The sequence below is a fragment of the Thamnophis elegans genome, chromosome 6 (genome assembly GCF_009769535.1).
Source record: "Thamnophis elegans isolate rThaEle1 chromosome 6, rThaEle1.pri, whole genome shotgun sequence".
In the NCBI taxonomy this organism is placed as follows: domain Eukaryota; kingdom Metazoa; phylum Chordata; class Lepidosauria; order Squamata; family Colubridae; genus Thamnophis; species Thamnophis elegans.
In genome coordinates, this window is record NC_045546.1 from 74,254,446 (window position 1) to 74,267,645 (window position 13,200).

Sequence of the window (13,200 nt, forward strand, 5' to 3'; positions counted from 1 at the left end):
ATTTAATTGAACAAAACTCTTCCTCCCCCCTGCGCATGCGAGCAGATACCCCGCACGACCTCCACGCATGCATGTGACCCCCCCCCTGGCTCCATTTTGGGCCTAGCAAGCCTCCCTGAGCCTCCTGGGACAAAAAACGGCCACAGGGGGTGCACCCCTGTGCTCTTCCACCACCCATGCAGGAGCATGCAGCCCCCCCATGCATGTGCACACATACTGTGCATGTGCACGCATCTCCGACATGCGCGGCAGAGACCCAAAAATCAGCTGGCCGGCGGGAGTGCATGTGCGGTGCAGCATGCCTGCAGAAAGCTCTATGTGTCACCTGTGGCACACGTGCCACAGGGATGGGTTCCTGCCAGTTCTAACCTCTTCTATAGAAGAGGTTCCACAAATCTACAGTACCATTTAGAACCGGTTCCAGCTCCCTCCCCCTGCCCGTCTGTACATCATCAAGATGAAGAGCGAGAGGAGGAATTCTGGGAGTTGAAGTCCACAAGTCTTAAAGCTGTCAAGTTTGAACACCCCCGGGGTTTTTTTTTTCTAAAGGGTTAGGGGTGCAAGGGTCTTTTAACTTGACAGCTTTAAGACTTGCACATTTCAATGCCAGAGTTTCTGAGCCAACATTTTTGTTGCTAAGCAAGAGCGTTGTTAAGTGAGTTTCATCACATTTTACAAGTTGGCCACGCCCACCGAGTCACGGCTGGCAAGCCACTCCCACAAAGCAGGCCACACCTACAGAGGAGGTTCTAAAAAAATTTGAAACCCACCACTGGTTTGCCATCACGGATCTAGTATATGCCTGTGAGAAATTAATTAATTAATTAATTAAACAAATTTATACAGCTATCATCTTCCAAAGGAAACTCTGGTTGGAGTACAAAAATACCTTCAATTTAAAAAAAAAACCTGCATGAGACCCCAATAAAAACTTCTATTCAGATATTTCTCAATGAGCAAATCAATACTGAAAGGATCCTCTAGAATTATATTAAAAACCAGTTCATTTTTTGTAGTTTAAAAGCATTACTTTTTTTTTTGTATGCCCTTCAAGGCAGCAGTACAGTGGCTAGTTATCCCACAGTTATGCCTGAGACTCTTGTTTATAAAACTGCATATGTGTTCATTATCTTCACTGTTCTTCCGTTTATTGAGAACCATCCAAAAAAACCAAGCAACTCCCTCACATAATAGTTAAGCAACCTCTTTAAGAATTATGATAAGATAAGCATATGATAAATTGTAGTTTTACTATTGCATGCACTGGGATTCCAAGGTAAAAAGTGGCATATACTGTAAGTGCAAGGAAGTTCTCAAAGATTTAATCCTTATCAGCCCTGACCAGACCAACTGATTATTTATGGATGAAGCACTGATTCAACTTTCCCCTTTCTCTCTATCTCCATTTTTTTAGTCCTATCCCTGCAATCCCCAGTATCAAAAGTAATGCAGGAAATAACTTAGCAGAACTCATTAACTAACCCCAAATCAAAATTAGTATTGTGGATCAATTCTGAAACATTACGACAACATTGAGAAATGTATCTTTAGCTTCTCTGAACGTTCACATAGGACAGATTATCCCTTCCATGCCACATTCTCACAAAATGGTCAATTGAGGAAGCCACTATTCCTCCTTAGGTGCCAGCAGTGAATAAATTGTGATGATCAATCAAGGACCAGATGCTACAAAACAGTCCGTGAGGTTATTACCTGCTGTATTTTCCTTCTTTTGACCTTGGACAAGAAAATAATGTGTGGTGTTTCTCATACACAACACCATCACAGCATGTTCAGCAGAAGGACCTTACCCAGAACTATACCCATAGAAGCAGGATTAAAGATGCGTAGAAAAGTTATTTTTAGTGGGATCTCTCTATAGTATGTTTGTTTGTATGTTTCCTGCCTGTATTCTTTATACAAATAACCGAAGGCGGCGAACATATACAACATACCTTTTCCTATTTTCCCCACAAAAACAATCCTGTGAGATGAGTTGGGCTGAGAGAATGACTGGCCCAAAATCACCCAGCTGACTTTCATGACTAAGGCAGGACTTTCAATTCACGCTCTCCCGCTTTCTAACCTGGTGCCTTAACCACTAGAGTAGACCAAACTGGCATGATTTCTCTATCTTTGATGTTAGAAGGATAATGCTAGGATAAGTCTTTCATCCTAGCTCAGGTTGACTTGGGGAACTAAGTTTAGCCCCCAAACAATTACAGGGTTGTTTTAGCTTAGAATTCCTATGATTATAATCAAGTGGATTACAGTATTTTCCTGACAGGCTATCTCCTCTCCTCTTGGTTTAGTTAAGCATGTTATACAAATCAGACTATCTGGTTGTAAAAGCAGCCCCCCCAAAAAATTTAATCCCAGAAGAAAACAAAACAACTAGAAGTTTATTTTAAAGACCACCCAAAATTTATCATTCCTTTGATTTATTAACTGGGATTGTAATCCTGAAAATCTTACCCAGGAGTAAACATGATTGGGTTGTAGAGACATGCATGCATAGGATTGGATTTGTTTCTTTTAGTAAATCCAAGGGGAAAGGCTCTGCAATTCAAGGAAGTTCCAAGTTCTTAATTTTATGAAATCTCTGGAATTATAGAGCGTGGTGCTCTCTTCAATACCCTAGTGGATTGGATCTTGAAGATTCTGTAATGCACTATAATAGTTACAGTTCTCTCTCTCAATCACATCCAGCAGATAAAAACAGGTATTGGGAGTTCAGGATGGTCTGGAAACATTCCCCTAAAAACAGTTCATTAGAACTGTATATATTTGAATTCCATTTTTGTCTTATTTTATTCTACTTGTTTATTTATTTTGTTATATTTATTAGATGCGTTAGATGCCTTAAATATTCTATGAATGGGAAGGTAGAAATATTGATTATGAAGATGATGAGGAAGAGGATGATGGTGATGATGATGATGATGATGATAACAATGTTGTCTGTTCTGCATTTAGATTCCAGTGGCAACCTGACCAGCTACAAATCACATTACCAGAAAAAAATTTAGTTGAAAAATATCACAAAGTTAATCCTGGTACTGGTTCTTATTACACCTATTTGTAATACAGATGGTCTTTATTTAACAACTGCCTCATTTAGCAACTGTATTTGTATGTGTGGTAACAAGGCAACTGAAAGTCAACTCAAACATTAACATTTAAAATTTGGTAATAGACATGTATCTTTACAGATTTTCTACATGCGTGAGGTCCTCCCGGGCTCCATTTTTGCTGGCAGAGGATTGCAGAAGGCTGTCGCAGCCGGAAATGGAGGTTGGGAGCCCATTTTCACTAGCAGAGTGCTCAGGCCACCACAGGTGCCCACAACATGAGTGATGTTGAGCTGGCCACGCCCACCCCTGGCCACACCCACCCAACCCCTGAGGTCAAACACAACCTTGATGAGGCCCTCAATGAAATCGAGTTTGACACCCCTGATCTAAGATGTCAAGGAATTTACTTTTGTATATTGGAGGGGAAAGAAAAGGAAAGCCATGTATACAACATCATATTTTAATATTTCGTACCCCAACACTGACTTTAAGCCCTCTTGACTACATATTTCTTTATGGGTAGTCTTCAACTGTTCCCCTTTTCAGATAGATGGCCAAATATTTAAATATGGCCAAATATTCACAATAAGGGTAGGCAAGACTGACACATTATATGAACAGCTTCTGTGCACCTAGCATTTGATGAGATATTCTAAGCAACATGTAAAGATTCAGTGGCAGTGGCAGGGAGAGAGTCTATTCCCTTTCTCCTTTCAAATCACAATTCTTTATTGTCTGAAAAGAGTTTGAATGATATTGTTAATGTGAACTAACTGTTTATATGTACTGATGTCAGCAAAATGTGAATATCTTTTTTAAAAGAACTGCTGTTTGAACTGTGTTGGTAACAATTTTATATTCTGAAATGCAGAAACCTATTAAAATTAATTTCTGAAAAGCCAAAAAAAAATCTTGAATATAATATAATGAAATGTCATTGTCTTTAATAATATAAACCCAGTTGAAATTAACAGTAGCATAACCACAGCAAGTATTGCAGTGCTGGTTACCCTCTCCTGGTTGAAAATTGGTTATGCAATTAAGTAGAATGAAATAAAAAATTATCTTAGAGAAATTGTTTTATGAAATTTTGAGAAACAGAGTCCCAGTGTCATGCTGGGAAATGGGTGTGGACTGGAAAATTAACTTCTCAGTAAAAATAATGTGATTTTAGACAGAAGGATGGAGGTAGTCGGGGAATGATTCTCAATGGCTTTGGTTGTATTACACTTTCTTAAAAAATTGAAAAGTTTCAATTGATTGTGGTAGTAAAAGAAACAATTGGCGTTTGTGAACTTTTAAGTTTGCCTACAGAAGAAGTTACCCTCACAAAATTAGGCTGGAGATGAGGCCACATACAGTGGCTTTCCTTCTGATTTTCATGTATTAATCTAATGTATAAAGAAGTAGCTCTTGAAAATAAAAATAATATATAATGCTTAGTTAGTCCCCCTGAAAACCTGCAGGGGAAATTCATTCTTTTCACTTGAAAACACATGTTCAACACTGAAGCATTTCTTCTTTAAAGTAAGCCTTACTAGTTTTCATTTTTCTTGCATCAAGAATAAAAAAGTAGGATATATACTTTGTTACAGAATAAGTAATGGGCTAATACAAAAGAAAAATATTCAGAGTTGTCATTGGAATGTCCCACATTTCAAACCGTGCAATTTCCTCTCTGATATTGATTTAGGAAATGAAATGTTTAATTGTCTAAGAAATTATATGTTAAAAGATGTAATATTCTAATGAGTCAAGCTGAAAGGGAAATTCTCAAACCAATTTGGGCAGGCAGAATTTCTACACTGCACAAGTTTAGAAGATGTATTTCTGTACCATTTCTGCATATAAATAAGACTTGCCATTATTCCAGGGGAATACACTGAATTAAATAGACATTCTGTTTACAGACTCAGCTATAAGAGATTAAAGGTTTTGTGAAAGGTATTTTTAAGGTGGCTACTACGTATTTTCTTATTTTGTTTGGCATTATCAGAGCAAAAATAACATCCCTAGTTCTAATATGAGCTTTAAATAGTATAAACTGCACAGAGGGGGGTGTTTCATTAATTATAAACTGCTATTTATATATTGCAATATTTGTATACAAAAAATTAAGAAAAGTGTCTCATGTACTTACAAATCCAAATCAGTAGCCAGATAATTATGGAACTGATTACTGAATTGTTAAAAAGCAGAAAAAATAATGTTCTCATTACATCTTAATATTAAAAATACTGAAAATTGTGCTGCAAATCGCGCAGCAGTTGCATCATTATAAACTTAATGTTTCAAACTATTTTGCAAGTGAGGAATTTAACATTATTTTCATAACTTTGTTTTATCACTGAATTAAAACAGAATATTGTGGTATGAATAACCATATAATTTACAAACATTAGCTGGTGTTTTAAAGCTTTCTAATGACGAAGAAAAAATATATGAATTTATATCAATGCAATATATTATGCAATGTATTGTAAGCAAGAGATTAATATATAGATTGAAAAAAATTGATTATGAATAGTTTCTTGGCAAGAGGTATCCTCAGACAAAAGCTTTTAAGCAAGAAACTTCCCAGTACCCCTAAATCTCTGATTTATCATATAATGGCAAAAAGAACCAAGGACAACTTTTCTTTTGACTGTAAGAGAAAACTGCTGTTATAGACAAAATAATATGTGGATAATCCTTTCTCCCTCTCCTCATACCACTTTTGTTATTAACCAGTGAGGGGGAAAAAAACCTAATAAATATGTAAGAAATGAACCCATCCCCACTTCCTATGGCATGTTTGGAATGCCAAAGAAAAACCAACTCTAACGTTCAAAATATCTCTCTAAACTAGACGACCTTCTGCCAATGCATACACTGGTTTCCGTACTTCACAATAGCTTCTCAGTTCAGGCCACTCATGACACATTCAGAGTCAGGAAAACATTTAAATTGGCCTAAGAAGTTAAGACATAAGATCCAGGAGGTTTTTTTTCTCACGGAAAGGAATAAAGTAGGAAGAAAATCAGCAACATTCAATTTCTCAATCCAGACATTAAAAAAGCACTGGAATAGGATTTTGAGAACTAATGTCTGCATTCATTTTATCCCATAACTGGGACTTCTGACTGACCCACAAGACATTTTCCAATTTCCCTGATACCACTGTTCCTCAACAATAGTTGAGACCATGCGGATGGTCTCAAAACTACAAAATGACAATGTCAACAGCATATAAAGAAAATTTGTATAAGATGTTTTAAAGGTGGCATTTACCCACAACGAGAATAGCAAGAATGTTCAAGAACAAATCAGAAAAGTGTTGGAAATGTCATCAGATACCAGGTTCATATTACCATATGTGGTGGACTTGCGTAGAAGCTAAAAGATATTGGACTAAGATCCACATGTGGTTGGAGAAAATGACAAAAAAATACATAGACTTTAAACCAGAGACTTTTTTTATTGGGAATTATATCAGAAATACACAACAAAGATTTAAAATATTTGATTGTAAATGTTTTAACAGCAGCTAGAATTGTATTTGCAAAAAATTGGAAAAATGAAAAAATACCAACGCAGGAGGAAATTATCCAAAAAATAATGGAATGTGCGGAAATGAGTAAATTGACATTTGAAATTAGAGAACAAGAAGATGAACAATTTTATAAGGTTTGGGATTTGTTTTATCAATGGTTAGATAAAAAATCATGGTAACGGAAAATATTGAAGATTTTTTTATATTTTAAGAATAATAGAATGATATATGCAATACTATAAGGGTTTAGCATTGTTAAACAGATTAGAATGATGTAATGGAATGATGTTGTATGCATGAATTCAATATTTAGAATATTATATTTAAAGTTAAGGAATAATAATTATAGTTGAAGAATTGATATATGACAATAAGGTACTTATGTTTATCTAATGAACAATTTGTGATTTGATATATAATTATAAGTGGTGACCATGGAAAGGGCGCACAAAATTTTGTAACCAAACCAAAACAAACCAAGCTATATGAAATGGGAGAAGGTTATATATGTTTATGTTTTTGTTTGTCTAGTTTATCCGCTCCTGCCCTTCCTCCCTCCCCCCCCCTGCTTTTATGGCTGGTCTATTGAGTGGTTTCAGTTACCACGCACTGCTGAGTAAACTAAGTTTGAATTTTACAGTATTGTAGCTGCTACTGTGGGAAATGAGTTCAGAACGTGTCTGTGTTGATAGCTCACCAACTTAGAATTCTGTCTATTGAATTGAAATTGAAAAACTATAAGAAATCTCTGATTTATTTCCCGTACAGAGAGAAGGAAGTGAAAAGGAACAATTGCATATTTTTTCAAACTCTGTGTAGATCTCCAGACTGGCAAATACTTCATAGGCTTTTTAAAAAGCACATGGCAGCATTTGGAGCCCACAAATGTAGTCCTCTAGGTTATTAACATTCCTTAACTTTTCTAACATCTCCTATGTTTCTCCTGCATTTCTAATGCTATAGATTGATTATGTGCCTGGTACTCCTATTTAAACCACAGCTAGCATCATATAGTATTAATTATAAACTCCTCCTGAGGAGCAACTGGTATGTTGATGGAATAGTGTTAGCTTTTGATGCACAACAATACTCCAATGTAGATCTTGTTTTGGCTGCAATAAGACAATCCTCTTATTTAAAATATCAAATCGTCTTTAGAGATTGCTACTGTAAACATGAACACATTAAAAAATGACTGGTGCACACGCCTTAGAAAGTAAGGATATATAATTTTTTAATTAGAAAGAAAACAAGCAGCTCTCACTCCACAAATTTTTATTTTAGATTACAGTATTGGCCAACGATTATACCACTTATTTTCCCGAACATCAGGCTTTGGGATAATCCTATTTGTACGTTAATGCTATAGGAAGAATGTTCCTGGGGTTTTTTTTCATGCAGAAGGATGGAGCTTAGTTTTCATGTTGTGCCCAGTATTTGCACACTAAAAGGAGCATGGGATGTCCATGCTGGTCCCGATTTTAACGTCCCCATCTTTCCATGCCAGTTTTTGTTTGAGCAGTATTGTCTGGCATAGAATTCAATCATGTCCACGTGAACTCCCCAAAGCCCAAGGCTTTTTGCTTTATCAGAATTCCTATTTGCAATACAAACAGAAGTAGCGAGCATAGGGATTACCAGAATGGGGCCAAAGGTATCCCTCAACATGCTTTCCCTTCTCTGAAAATTATGAGTTTATCATATTGTCAATCTAATATGTAGAACAGACAATTTGAAAAAAAAGTTTCTAATTGCATGAATTAATTAGAGCAGGAATAGATTAAAAATGGGTTGTAGCATTGACTATTTCTGTCGGTGTCAGTTATGAGTTTCTCCAAAATATTTAATTCCATCCTCTCTCAGTTTTCAAGTTCCCCCTGCAACCCAAAATCTGTGGCCATTGAAGACACTCAAATAATGCTCTGCTTTCTAGCTTTAGAGACACAATTTATACTGATAAGTGGTACTAATGTTAAATATTATTAATATGTAATAATATTTATAATATTCTCTTCTACCCTTTTAGCTTGAGTTTCGTATCTAGCCTAGCTCTCCTACTTTTAAACAGTTTCTTGATTGTTTTCTTTAGTCTTTGAGTGAAATAAACTTTGAACGTAAGTGACACTAATTAGCCACTGGTTTATTCAAAGGTAACTTTTCATTAAGAGATCTTCCTCGGGACAATTTCTGCAAACCCTTGGGTTTCCCAAAACTTAGTGTTGGAGCCCTGTTGCTCTGTTTGGCCATATATACCGAGAAAAAAGAGAGATGGTCTTTTTAACTCCTTTGGGATGAAAACATTTAAAAAAGTGGATACCAAAGATTTGTGCAGCTTAAAAACTCTTGTCACTTAGACAACAAATGCCAACAAGGTTAATCTGTCAGCAGGAGAGAAACCAAGCAAATGAATTAGAAGAATTAAATTTGGACTGAGAGGCTAAGCAGTTACTTGGCTGTGAACTTCACTGAAATCTATGAGACTTATTTCCAAGGAGCCAGGCCAATGACCAAATCGTTGGCATGCATAAATTCCAGTAACTATACTGGCAACTAACAGGAACCAAGCACAGTAAAAGAACCATGTAATTACCCTCGGAAATAACTGCATGGCCACTTTTATTTACATGAGCTGCAGAAATTATAGAGACAATTACAATAAAATAATATTGACTTGCAAATCAAAAGGGGGGGGGGGTTGCAGTGAAAATCAGCTTAAAAAAACAAAAACTCGAAGTTAAAAGATTGCAGGGTATGGAAGCCAGGGAGACTAAAGAGAGACAAATCCTGTGAAAAAACTCAGCAATAACTCTGCAATTCACTGTAGCCCTTGTGCAGGAATCAGACATAAAAATAAAAAAGGGAGAAAGAGCGCGGATTCTGGAGTACAAATAATAAATTCAGACCTGGGTATGTTTGGAAGAATGAGTGCTTCTAATATTAAAGTAACACCATTAAAACAGAGAGTACTGTACAAACTTTTCAAAGTGTAAAACAAAACTGAATGAAATTGAACTTAAGCAATCCTAGGGATAACTTGCATTTCCATCAAATATATTATTTTAATTGGCTTTGGAACCAGATATTTTTTTTAAAAAAATTACAATCACGGTATATAATGGCAGCATTAGCATTTGCTACCACATCCTTAACATTCTGAAAATCAGAGGCTTTCCACAGATGGGATAGTAGCTGAAAAATGTTTTCAGTATTAAGACAACGCGTTGCTTTAACTCACAAGGGTGACATTACCAATTCACAATCAAACTTTTTTTTTTTTTTTAGAATAAAATAAGACGGTCATTTGATCTCTTAATATTTGAGGACGGTGGAAAATGGACCCAAAAAATCCGTATTGAAAAGTGGTCGAAGGGCTTTGAAAAACAACGCTCTGGAGCCAGCGCTCGGGGGCCACATGTACTGGGGCATCGTTCAAGCAGTTGGAGGGAGATGCCTTAAGCTCCTTTCTCGGCTAAACTCTAGTGGGGTAAATCCTGAGCGAGGCCTTGGGGACCGAAGTTGAGCCAGACCGCGGGGTCCGCTCCTAGATCTCGGAGCAAGACCTCCGCGGCTCTTAAAGAGCGAAACGGAAGGCCACCTCCCGCAAGACTCCCTGGGACTCTGAAGGGCTGGGGAGGCTTCCTCGAGGTGGCGGCAAATGTCTTTGCCCGCCAAAGTGCGCCACTCTAAGCGACGGGCAACTTACCAGCCCCGAGGCGAAAAAGAAGACGGCGAGCAAAGCTAGGCAGGCGCCAATCACGATGAGCAGCAGGAAGACAAGCAGCGGGTGTTGTTGGCTCATGCAATAATACGACTCGTAGAGCCAGTCGCGGTGGGGGCGGCGGCGGCGGCAGCAGGCGCACAGACAGCCCCGCTTCGAGCCCTCGGGACCCCCGCAGCCTTCGCCCTCAGCCTCGGCCGGGGCGTTCGCAGCGCCGCGCTCCAGCAAGTACCGGTGCCGCCTCATCTTTATTGCGCTGGAACCGGAGCAGCCGCCAAAGAAAGAAAAGAGCTCAACTGCTCCGGAGCAGCCGGGCGCCTTCCTGGGGTTGCGCCGCGAAGCGCGAAGAACGGCAGCAGCAGCAGCAACCCCCGGCGGCTCTGCCCAAGCATGATGCGGGAGCGAACCGAGCAAAACGGGCGCACGGGGGCGCGGCGGCGGCAGCAGCAGCAGCGAAGCAACTACCTCCCGGCTGGGGACATGCCCGAGCCCTTCCAGGAGCGGGTGGGAGATAAGCGACTGAGCAGTCGCCCAGTCCCCGAAACGATAGCACCGCTGCCGCCTGCAGAGCCACTACCGCCGTCCAACCTCGAGGGAGGAGGAGGCGGGCTCCTTCTCCCCGCCTCCCTCCACTATGCTCGCCACTGGCTGCCCTCCCGTCGGCAGCCGGGTTACCGAGAGGCTGGGCTGTCAGCCTCTGGGAAACCTGGCGTGCCCGAAGGGGGTCTGCATCTCGGAGGCATAGGCAGAGCGCAGGTGCGGAGAGAGGCGAGGCGAAGCGAATGCAGGGCGCGCGAAGGAGTCCCTGCCGATTCTGCTCCAAGCTGAGGCGCACCCAGGCTGAAGTTATACCTCGCCACTCTCGGGGCGGAGGCAGGGAAAGTTTGGGTGTGTGGTTGGTTGCGCCGCCGGACTTAGGCGGCGCGGGAGAGAAAGCGGGCGTCTCCCGCCCTCTCTTGCTCGCGCTTGCCGGTTCCCAGGACAATCCAGAGCCAGCGGGGAACGAGCGACGGCTCTTGGCTGCCGTTCGGATTGGATTGCGCCCATCCCCTCCTGGCAGAGGCTTCACTTGAAGCGGGGAAGCTCATTAACCGGCCACTTTGGGGGGTTCCGTCTGGCTTTCGGGGCACAGTGGTATGGGGCACCGGGCAGAGAAGGCGCCTCTTTCCCTGTTCCTCTTGGTGTTAGTGGGTGAATCTTGGGGAGAGAGGAGGAAAAGTGGCTGCAGAAAAGGATAATGCCGGTATGCACTGAGGCGGGAGGGGGAGTTTTTAGTGGGTGTGAGATCATGCTTTTTGCAAGACGGAGGGTGACGGTCTGGAGCCCTCAATAAACTAATAAACAACAAAACACCCCCTGCCCTCTCCCTCCTTAGCAATGCATTAAAAACACTTGAGTTTTCACATTTCAGTAAAACGATAAAAAATGGGTATTTGCAATGGCAAATGGTAAGAGGTTAGTGCATGTAATTATTGTGAACTTTCCAGTTGAAAGATTTTTAGGAGACGGGGAGGGAATGCTATCTTTTTTGTTCCTGCTGTGTTTTGGGGAATGTCTCCCCCAGTATGGAATACGCAGTTTTTGTGCACAACATACAAAATACTAATTACTACTAAAAGCATAATCACTTACTGTACTTATTTGCCAACTGCAACTAGTTGTAAGATGAGTGTCAAGACAAATATTGAAATTAGGAGATACAAGCAACAACAATAGCTTTAGAATAATTGGTCGTCCTCTGCTGAAGCTAGCAAATATAAATATGAACTATTATTATTAAATACTAGGAAAATGTCCCTTCATGAAAAATTACGTTTTCAGTCAACTCTGCCTGGCATTAGTTGGGGGAACAGAAATATTAATTGGCCAATTCTAAAAGAGAGCACCACAAAGAATTTAAAACATTTCTAAGAGAGCTGGGTTTTTCATTTATATTATATGTATGAACATAATTAACACAAATTGCAGATACCAATCAAAAATAAAGAAAAAAGGATGAAATAATGCTCATTTTTTAAAAACTCAATGAAAAGAAAAGCAATATACCAAGAAAGTGGCATACTGGTTGTGATTTGATCTCTTCGGGGGATCCAGGGGATCCCCTATACAAGTATTTTAATATTGCAGACTTGCAGTATTATAAGTGATACTGATATTATATGACACTTTTTAATTAAGCAGGTCCCTTGAATAAACATAACTTTGAGTTTCAAATATCACTGATTTTGTTGTTGTCTTGGGAGACATCTGTGAAAAAAATTCAGGTGCTCAGGCATGAAAACAGAGGTGGGTTCCTACCAGTTCGCACCTATTCGGTAGAACCGGTTCGTCAAATCTACCGAACCGGTTAGAAGAGGTTCCACCAGTGGACCCGGAAAGCAGGCCACACCTACAGAAGAGGTTCCAAAAATTTTTGAAACCCACCACTGGTCCTTGGATATGATTATTCTACACTATCATGCTCCTATTTATAAAACTCAGTGCCTCTGTGAAAGGTAAGGATGACTACTGCGCTTGTGGTGCAATCAGAACATTGCGTGTGTTGAAGTTGTTTTAACGCAAACCAAAGATGCCTTTTAAAAAACAAGTTTACATCATATTCTTATGCATGCCAGTGCTGTGTGTGAGGTAATTTAAGGTGGTTCTGACAAGTGTCGTCGGCATCTTCATATCCGGTCACATGGGCGCAAGCCATTCCCATCCGGTCACATGGATAGCAAGCCACTCCCACAAAGGAGGCCACACCCACAGAGTAGGTTCGAACAATTTTTGAAACCCACCACTGCATGAAAATATGCCGCTCAACCACTATACTTTTCCGCTCACACTGAAAAAAAAATTAGAGGGAACATTGGATAGGAGCCTATAATCTCTTT

The 13,200-nt window shown here is 39.8% G+C and overlaps 1 protein-coding gene across 1 annotated transcript in view; it reads right to left on the reverse strand.

Annotated features, from left to right (window-relative positions):
• Positions 1-10,970, reverse strand: part of ADCY2 (adenylate cyclase 2) — a 204,755-nt gene extending 193,785 nt beyond the window's left edge. The window contains exon 1 of the mRNA XM_032220470.1: positions 10,310-10,970. Coding sequence (XP_032076361.1) covers positions 10,310-10,570 — 261 coding nt within the window. The 5' untranslated portion in view covers positions 10,571-10,970. The remainder of the gene's footprint in view (positions 1-10,309) is intronic.
• Between the last annotated feature and the right edge of the window lie 2,230 nt (positions 10,971-13,200).